This window comes from Nansenia antarctica, assembly GCF_963989245.1.
Source record: "Nansenia antarctica genome assembly, chromosome: 3".
Classification (NCBI taxonomy): Eukaryota; Metazoa; Chordata; class Actinopteri; order Argentiniformes; family Microstomatidae; genus Nansenia; species Nansenia antarctica.
Window position 1 is genome coordinate 56,322,655 of NC_137688.1, and position 10,000 is coordinate 56,332,654.

Genomic DNA, 10,000 nt, shown 5'->3' on the forward strand with positions numbered 1-10,000 from the left:
GATGTCATGCTGCTGGAGCAGCTGCATGGTGCCACAGACCCGGCTCACATAGTGGTCCACCATCTTCCACCTGTACAACACAAAAACACTTCCTAAACAACGTGACACACTCCAGATAAAGTTACATTTCAGAACTCTTTAAGACGGAATGAAAATATAGCAAACAAAAAAGAGCAAGCAAGCAGAGAATACTGTCAAATCAACTTCTTATATATCACGCATCTGGTCAAATGGTACCACAGACAATATATGCCATTTAGCTGAAGCTTTATCCGAAGCGACTTACACTGCAGTGAGTGTGTCCATTTTTCATTGATATAATGGTCCCAGCAGGAATCTAACCCGCTGTGGGTTACATTGAGTTACATGAGCTCTACCAACTGAGCCACAGAGGACCACAGACAAAGAGCGATGAGGGCTGAATAATGCGAGTGTATAAAACGAGGGCAGTCGTGTGAGTGTGTCCAGGAGGAGGACGGAGCCCACCTGTACAGGTCTGTGTTGTGGTGGAACCAGTCAGACAGGGTGCGTGGGCTGTACAGGGGGAAGCGCTGGTGAAGCACATGGAAGGCCACGTTCTCAAAACTGTAGCTGTTCAACGTCACCTGAAAACACAAATGCACACACGCACGCACACACACACACACACACGCACGCGCACACATGCAGACATACACACGCACACACACACGCAGACATACACACGCACACACACACACACACACGCACACACGCACACACTTCAAATACCATGGTAACAAGAACATGCGAACAGTCATATCTAAAGTATCTGCAGCTGTGCCCTCAATGAAATCACTGAGGGGGAGGGAAAAGAAGCAAAAGAGTAAGAGTGGTTATGGTTGATAACATTATTACGATAGGTGATTGATAGTGACCTCTGTCTTCATGATCCTCCACAGGTTGATAACGATACGTCCGATGATGTTGATCTCCGACATGGTGTCAGCCCCGTACTCATCCCTCTCTGCAGCAAAGCGGTTCTCCTTGGAGTCGCCTGAGGACAACAGACACACACAGTTACAGCCCCCGGTGAGGAGCATGCCACACCACCAACTTAGACAAATGCTCTGCTGATCCCCAATGGAACAGCTGGCTGTAGACCGGCAGGGTAGATTAAAGACCGACATTTCTGTTTGAGGGCAAATGTACTGGTTGACACTGTGACGAGCATGACCACAAACACAGACACATGAGCACCTTATTATTTCAATGTAATTCAGCTAAATCTCAGTAGCCCACACTACCAGACACCATTATGCACCCATAATTACTTTTGAAAAAAACTCACAGACAATATGCAGCTATCCTCACAATAAACACTAGTGTTAAGCTTGGGATTTTCGACAGGTCACTGCTCTCTTTTGGGGAGAAAGTGCTTGGTCTTTATTCGTCTTCTCTTTTTTAAATCGCAGGTCAATGAACTGAGGGAGCTGTGTTGCGGGCAGCTATGCCAAGACAGGTTTAGTGCCACCCTACCTGGCACGCGAGAGAGCTGCTGGCACAGGTCCACGCCCAGCGCTGACGCCCGCTGGAGGAGGTAGCCCCAGGAGCGCATCTGTACCTCGTAGCCCACCAGGATGTCGGGGTCAAACCTGCCAGGAGAGGAGGGCCTCACATTAGCATACAGCACACATGTCAATTATAAGGCCCGCGGGCCAGACACGGCCCACAACGACTTTTAACCCGGCCTGCCAATAAATTCTGACAAACATTTTAATGTGGCCCATGCAGTGGTGTTTAAATTTACATCTGTGACAATACAACATTGAACGCTCCACTGCTCCACCGCTTTTATCAGAGAATTAATAAAGGCCAAATGGACTACCTAGGCCACCATATAAACAACGTAAATGAATCTACTTTTCCAAAAGTAGCTAGCATAAGCAATGGCCAAAAAAGAAAAGTGGACAATGAATATAGACAATTTCAACAAAGATGGGAAACAGAATAAAAAAGGAAAACGGGAAACAGAGGCCAATGTGTCGTGTGTGTCTTTTGTCAAGAGTCATTGGCATTGGCAGAGTATTACCTTTGGAGGCATTTCTAAACAATACGAAACACATTTCTTGGCTTTAGTTTTTAGCTGGATCTGTAAGTCGGAGGCCAGCTCATTCACACAGCTAGCCACGGTATTTCGAGGCCATGCTGATATTTGCAAATGCCTGCTTCTTGTCGTGGCATACAACATCACATACCTTTTCAATGCAATTTTTAATAAACTCTCCCTCTGTGAACGGCTTACATTCTGTTGCTATGTCCTCCACTATTATAAAGCTTGCATTCACAGCTCCCTCACACGGTCTGTTTAAGCGAGTAAACATGTTTTGTTGTTGAAGGTTGTTTGACTTTTTGTTGAACTAAAAAGCACAATGCCTATTTTGCTTAGACTTGGCATTATAGGACCTATTGTTGTATTCAAGTTTCCAAAGTAAGCCATACAAACGAGATACGACTTGTTGCATTGACTATTTTGACCGTATTAGTTTTTTTGTTAAAGAATAAGTACTGTGACATGGTTGAACCACTGTCGTCTCCAACTTAATGTTTCCAAGACGGTCAGCCTGTTTTTTACCAAAACAAACCGTTCTGCTGAAGAGGCACATGTCATTGTCTCAGGGGAAGTTGTGAACGAGTTTAAATATCTTGGGGTGCTGTTAGATTCCAACCTCACTTTTAAGGCACATATCAAAAAGGTCTGTAAAATTGTCAAGTTCAATCTGTCCAACTTCCGCTTTATAAGGGACTACATGTCAACAGAGGCAGCTACCATGTATGTCCACGCCATGATCTTCACACACATCAACTACTGTATAACAAGCAAATCCCACAACTTGCAAAGCACTCGAGTCACTATACAAAGAAACAATCAAAACACTAGACAAGAAGCCAAGACACTTTCACCACTGCACAATACTGAAGAAACACAACATTCTAAGCTGGGACAATCTGAAAACCTACACAAACCTCTGCCTTGTCTATAAAACCATCCACAATTTAGTCCCACCACCACTTAACACCTTCACCTCACCACCAGGAAGTACAGCACGCACCACAAGGGGGGTCACCAGAGGGGACTGCACCATCCCATTTAGGAGGAGTGCCTTTAGTCAGTCTGCCTGGTCAGTTAGAGGATCACGAGAATGGAACCTGATTCCAGGGCACCTCAAAGAATTAGGCACCTTTAAATCATTTAGAAAGCACCTAAAACAGTGGATGATCAACACACACACCTGTCAACATTGAAATGTCCTGTCCTATACCTGTATGTCATGCTTGTACGCTACATGCATGTCATTATGTAAAAATGTCTGTGTACCGCCTAACATGTCTTACCTGTACAGTCTGTGCTGCTTGCTTTTAGTCTGCTTACCGTGCTTATATGTACCCTCTTTTTAACCGCCTATGATTAATGTTTGCTCTTTTAACCACCTATGTTATGCCCTTAAGCTAAATGCTTGTCCTGTCTACTTGTTTGTGCCTAGGTCTACTTATATTTTATCTTTTGTACTTTTTTCCTCCAGGGAGCCGTATACAACATCATGGCATAGGGACTGCGGATGAAAACTAGCTTTTGGACTAACTCTGGCATATTTACAATTTATTTTAGTTTTATTAATATGCACTGTCCCTTGAATAAAGAAAACAAAGAAGAAAAAAAAAGAAAAAAAAAGTGATCCAAATGTGTTTTGTTTAACTGCAGTTATCATTTTATAGAAAATCATTGTTCAGAACAAATACTATTTTGCTTTATTAATCTGTTTTGCTGGTAACAAATACTTTATGCAAATGTGTTTTGTTTAATTGTGAAGTTATTTTATTTAAAAAAAATGTTCAGCATTTCATAAATGCTATTTTGCTTTATTAATCAATGCTGGTAACAAAGATGGTATTTGTTATTTTGTTACAGACAAAAGTAGGCTACTTCTGTGATAAATACTATTTTGCTTTATTAATCAGTTTTGCCGGTAAGAATTACCCACAAACATGGAAAAAGCATAATATTAGATAATTATTGGATAATATCTGTGCATCCATGCAATATTTTTTATTTATTTAATACAGTTACTAGCCTACTTATAAATGTCTGGCCCCAGATTGTATTCCCAAACCTCAGCTTGGCCCTCAGTAAGTTTGAATTTGACACCCCTGGCATACAGGATACATAGGACATGTTGAACACTGGTCACAATGGAAACACTGAGAACATTAAATAAAAGACCTGTTATCAGACACCTTTAAATAACATTTCTAGTACTGGACATTCTGTCAATGGTGGGAAATCTGGGCTTTCTTCTGACATGAGCATCCAGCTAAATCTTACACAACTGTTATATAAAACCACACTATCTAAGATCTCTTCTGAAAACCGAACCCCACCATAGGTGGATCAAGGACATGATGATCCCATACCTCCTCATTACAGTGATGACTTCCTGGAACAGTTGCTTCTCATCCACGGCATAGGTGACCTGCAGTCCTGAAACTCCTGATCTGACCAGCAGGGGAGCTGTACCTTTGTGATCTGTGACGATAAAGAGAAGACACAAATACGTCACAAATGCCGTCTTTTCAAATATAAGCAGATTACCATTATTCCCAGATAGTCAGATAAAACAAGACGGCAATGTAAGACGGATGACGACGATGGGATAGAACAAGCGATCACCGTGGCAGTCTTTGTCCACCACGATGGCGCCTGTCAGCTGGGTCTGGTCTGAGTCTGGCAGAGGCGAGTCAGAGCTTAAGCAGTAGAATAAGGCACATATGGGGTCAAACTCCGGGTCGGGTTCCAGGTCCCGCCGTGTCCGCGCGTGAAGCTCCATGCTGATCAACGTCAGGTGCTGCACCTGGAGATGAAACACAAAACAACCCATGGCATATTCCCCATTACCTTCCCTTCATCAGTGTCACGGCATCCTGCACAGCACCTTGTTGAAGTGTATGTGTATGTAGACAGCAGAGTCAAAGGGAGTTTCTGTGTGTGTGTGTGTGTGTGTGTGTGTGTGGTGTGTGTGTGTGTGTGTGTGTGTGTGTGTGTGTGTGTGTGTGTGTGTGTGTGTATGTGTGTGTGTATCCTCACCTCATGCAGAGCTTTAGCTTCCTGGAGGTTCTGCATGCTGACTTTGAAACCATATGAGTTGTTGATGCTTGGGCCCTCGATCTGAGAGTTGTCTTTCTTTGGAACATTCAAAGCAGCAAACTGGTTCTGGGTTTGAGAGGTAAGGAATAAAAAGGAATTTCAATTTGAATAAGAGAGAGTATAGAATTTGAAATAAGGCATTAAGTAAATGTTAAAAGCCATTACAGACATTTCCGTTCAGTAATGATACATTACAAAAAGGTGACGAGATCAAAGGTAAATGTTTGACATTAGTTTTGGGCCATCTCAGTATTATCCTGAAACTGTACATTTCTAATGAAGGTAGATTGAGACCTAGGGGTCTAAATACGTTATTTGAAGCGAGTGGTCTAAATGAGACAGGACTTAAGTGTCAGTGTTTGGACTGACCTTCATCTGTGTGGTCAGTAGCACTCTCCTCAGGGCGTCTGTGTGGCCTCTCCGACGCTGGAGCCTCTGGGACACGGACTCTGCCTCTGTGAGAGGACAGGACAGAAAACCAAAGTTACCTGAGCAGTGGAGGTGCAGTGAATAATAAGGAGGACAAAACAATTTCAGGGCAGAAGATTCACATTAAAACAAATTCAATTAATAACCATGACGGATTAACCGTTCGTGTACGCTTGATTAGTCAATTATGCAGTCTTTAATAGCAGCCATAAAAATGTCACACTTTGAGGAAAGAAATGCCAGTAAAAAAAAGAAGAAGAAAAAAGAAGCAGCTCACGGCAGTCGGAGCGGATGCTATCGCTTATGTAATTTCCCATGTTCATGCGTTACCAGGGCAGGATGATAGCGATAGCTGCTAATAGCCTGTGGGGGGGACAGGGCTTACCTTCGGTCCCAGGGGTGCTGCACAGAAGCTCTGAGTCACTCCTGGGGCTGTGTCTCCTGAGAACTGGGGTGCTGTGGAGCAGATGCGGGCTGGTCCTTTCCTCATCCCCGGGGAAAGGAGAGGGACTGAGGACCTGTTTCTCCTCTCTCCTCTCAGGTGAGGTACAGAGCCTGGGTGACAGCGGCTCCAGAGCTGACCCTGTCCTCTCCTCCACTCCACTTGGCCCTGAGGGGCTGGGCTGGGTGGTTTTCTGCCACGGTGGCAACTCTGGCGAGTCTGGAGAGATGGATTTAGCATAGTACTCCTCCTCGGGTTCTGGTACACCCATGCCCGACACAGGCTTGACCCCTTTGGGGCTGTCCTGAGTCTGCACCCCCCTAACAGGAGATATATGTAGGGACAGACTGGGTCCCCTCTCCCTTTGAGTCCTTACGTCTGAGGGTCTCTGAAACCCTTCATCAGTCATTACCGGGCAAAGAAGGGTAGCAGTCCTGTCTGTTGGCTCCTCTCTTACTTGTTCTAACCTTGGCCTCCCTAGTGCTCCCATGTCTCTCCTCCCCCTCTGCAGATGCTCGTACTGTTTTCTGGCTTCCAGCCATAGCTGGACACGCTCCCGGCTCGGTGGACTCCTGCAGGGGAGGAGGATGACCTTTTGGTCCCCGGTTGAAAAGGGACTGAGCTCAGCCTTGTGGTTGGTGGCCTCGGAGGCTTCTGCTCCCAGTATGTGAGAGGTGCCAGGACGGGTCATGGCGCAGAAGGCTGTCTTCCAGAACTGCAGCCCCTCCAGGGACAGGTCCCCGCTGAACTCCGCCAGCTCCTTAGCCAGTCTGGTCTCCACCGTCAGCTTCCGTCCACCAACCTCCCTAGAGGAGATTTTCAAATGGCACAATTGAATCATTACATAATTTTATACCATCACGGCCATATGTGTCACCTTCTGTATGCTTAAAAACCACAGAAGCTATGAGATCTTACCTGAGTTTCCCTGGAGCATCTGAGGGGTCGCTGCAGAAGGGCTCCTGGAAGGTGGCCTCAGACATCTCCAGGTCAAGGAGAGTGGTGAGAATCTCATCCCGGCTGGGAGGTGACATGAGAGGCTTGAGTATGTGGGCTCCGCCTGCCCCCCTGAGGAGCTGACTGGATCTCACCTGTGACAGAGAGCCGACTGAGCGAGGAGAACTACTCGGTGTGGTTGACGTTAGTGCATCATTCCCCTCCATTAGATCCCCTGTCGGTGACCCTTCATTGTCTGCGAAAGACACCGAGCTTAAAGGCAGTGGTAAGATGGGGTCAAGGGCAGAAAACAACAGCTCTTTTCTCTCACATTGAAATCCTTGGAAATGGCTCAAGCCATGGACTTTGCCTAGAGAGGTTCCCCACTCTCTGCTCCTCACGATCCTCTCAGAGTCCAGAGGAGATAGATGATTGGAGACAACCTCACCGTTCTCTGACCTGTCAAAGAGGTCAGGACTGAGAGATCCACCCCTGTTCCAGTCTGACCCCCTCTGGATCTCCTCCCCCACCCCAGGCAACCTCCCAGGCCTATTCTCAAACCCCAGAACCAGGGACAGGTCTGCTTCCTGAGTCACATCACTCAGGAACTTCTGAGGCAGGTTCTTATCAGTAAGAACAAACTGGCTGCCCATATACAGGCTGGAGAACTCAGTCTGCCCAATGGCGTTGATGTCAAAGTTGTAGTTGTGAGGGAGTTCTGGGGATAAGCTGTCCTCTATAGAGTAGCAGCTGTCCAAACCTGGGTCTGAAAGAAATATTGGACTGTCGTCTGACATGGTGGGCTCCTGCTTGACGGGTAACTCTGGCTGAGAAAGAGTGCTCTTGCCTTTCTTGCCCCTGGGCTTCTTCTCCTTGGGAGTTGTAGTTCTGGGGGGCCTGGGCTTTCGTGGGGTGGTGGACGGCACTCGCCTGGCTTTTGTGGGTTTGGCTGCAGGGTCTGGTGCAGTGCTAGAGGGCAGAATTGTGGTGGAGTTCTCTGTGCCCACTGGCTGAGGAGGGAGACACTGCCCCTGCTGCCTCTTCTGAAGGAGTTTCCTCAGCACAGCGAGGCTAGAGGGGGTCTCAGACCGGTGCGGTACCTCCCCGTTTTTAAGGCCTGTGTGGGGGGAGCCTGCTTTTGGGGCGCCGTCATTGTCGGGTACAGGTAGGGACTTCACCTGAGTGGGTGTGCACTCCTCAGGAGTAATCTCTGCTTTTACAGTACAGACCTGAGTACTTGGTAAAGAAGAGTACTCATCACTCTGAAGTGGGTCTGGCTGTGATTGGGGACTGGGAGCAGCAACGCTTTGGTTTAACTCCATTATAGAAGTCTCACAGTCCTCAGACTTTGGTTCAATGAACTGGGACAGGGTTGTAGAGCCAGAGACAGTCTGGGAGCTCTCCTGGGTGTGGCTTGTTTTGTTGGCTGGCTGCTGAAAGGGCGGGATGGCCTCAGACAAAGAATCAAGAGACAGCAGCTTATCCTCTGGGAAGAGGAGCTGGGAAGTCTCGCAGTCTCTGACCACAGGGGGGTCGTCCAGTTTTTCAACCTTCTTCTTTCTAAGCCTTCGAGGTCTCGTAGTGGTTAAAGAGCCACCATCCACACTAGTCCCTTCAGTTGATTCTGGATCTTTCTTTCTCCGTCTCGGAGGTCCACCAGTACTTTTACTTCTCGTGCTCTCCTTTCTCACTTGGGTCTCCTCTGGAACCTTGCTAGCAGACTTAGTCTGTTTTTTTGAACAGGTTATATTTTTGTGTTTGGCTGTCCGACTTTGGTTCCGGGCACCTCTACCTAAGGACTGTGTGGGGGTTTCCTGACAAGCGGAACTGAGACAGGGGTCATTTAATGGGTTAATCAACTGGTCAGAGGATTTGTCGTCCATGAGGGGGTCACTAGGGGACCAACATCGGGGTGGTGTTGAATCTGTGGGGCTGGGGGCTCTGTCAGACAGATAACCCAGTCCCAGCATCACATCAGTGTACTCAGTGTCATGGTCATCTGTGAGTTCACAGTAACACGGGCGAGGGCAAGGCAGAGAGGGCAGAGTTGAGGTTCTCCAGCCTTTAGTCCTTTTTACCCTCTCACCCCGTGTGACTGTGGCTTTAGGAAGGCTACTGACTATTTTCTTTGTTGTCGTATTGACCTTTGCCTTGCGTTTGGGCTGTTTCTTAGCTTTTGGCTCACTGAGGGGAAACTTGGCCACACAAGACACTTGCACCTTGGGCCAGGATTCCTTGAGGGGGGCCAGTTTATTGTACTGCTCTAGCCTATCGGGTGTCAGCATCACCCGCTGCTCATCTTTGTTCACTTTTGCCATCTTCACTAACATGTTCTTCTGCCCTTTGAACCTGTTGATTATGATGTACTTAATGATGATGGGCGGCTCCTTCCTTGACATCTTCCGTCGTTTCTGATACTTGAGTTCCTGTGCGCTGAGGACGTAGTTGTCTTTGAGGCTGTCTCTGAGGGAGAGAGGGTGTTTCACACGAGAGGCGCCCGAGTGTTCCCCGTCTTCACTGTCGTAGCTCATCTTGCGTTTTGCCCTCAGAGTGTATTTGCTGCCAGGCAGACCTGAGGCCTTGGTGTAGACTACTTTTGCTGGGAGCTCCGGCAGTGGGGCCAGCCTGCCCTCCACAGAGGCCTCAGTGGGACCTGCAGGGACAGGGATAGAGACAGAGACAGGGGGGTCTGGCAATGGTTCTGTGGGTCTAGTCATTGACTTCTCCTCAGTGACTGGCTCCTCCATCGTGACTGGCTTCTCCTTCATGACTGGCTGCTCGTCTGTGACTGGCTTCTCCTCTGTGTCCGTTCTCTTTAGACAGACAGGCGTGATGGACGTGAAGGTTGTGCTGACCTGGCTATCAGACACTGGGCTCTCCAGGGCATTTCCCTTTGACCTCTGAGGTGCTGCGCCAGACCTCCTCTTACCCAGCTTCAGTTTGGACCTGCGTGGCTCCGCCTGTTCTATCTTACTACAGCCGTCAACAAGCTTGTTCCCCACCACCTTTTTGGAGGATCTGGTAAGGCAGTT

At 47.5% G+C, this 10,000-nt stretch overlaps 1 protein-coding gene across 1 annotated transcript in view; it reads right to left on the reverse strand.

The window, feature by feature from the left end:
• The window catches only part of rev3l (REV3 like, DNA directed polymerase zeta catalytic subunit), a gene marked incomplete at its 5' end in the record, with an annotated part of 63,997 nt that overhangs the window by 6,200 nt on the left and 47,797 nt on the right, over positions 1 to 10,000 (reverse strand). The window contains 10 exons of the mRNA XM_080525333.1: positions 1 to 70; positions 487 to 605; positions 897 to 1,015; positions 1,498 to 1,613; positions 4,432 to 4,543; positions 4,688 to 4,868; positions 5,102 to 5,227; positions 5,531 to 5,616; positions 5,976 to 6,838; positions 6,951 to 10,000. The exon at positions 1 to 70 is cut by the window's left edge and continues 72 nt beyond it; the exon at positions 6,951 to 10,000 is cut by the window's right edge and continues 806 nt beyond it. Coding sequence (XP_080381459.1) covers positions 1 to 70; positions 487 to 605; positions 897 to 1,015; positions 1,498 to 1,613; positions 4,432 to 4,543; positions 4,688 to 4,868; positions 5,102 to 5,227; positions 5,531 to 5,616; positions 5,976 to 6,838; positions 6,951 to 10,000 — 4,842 coding nt within the window. The remainder of the gene's footprint in view (positions 71 to 486; positions 606 to 896; positions 1,016 to 1,497; positions 1,614 to 4,431; positions 4,544 to 4,687; positions 4,869 to 5,101; positions 5,228 to 5,530; positions 5,617 to 5,975; positions 6,839 to 6,950) is intronic.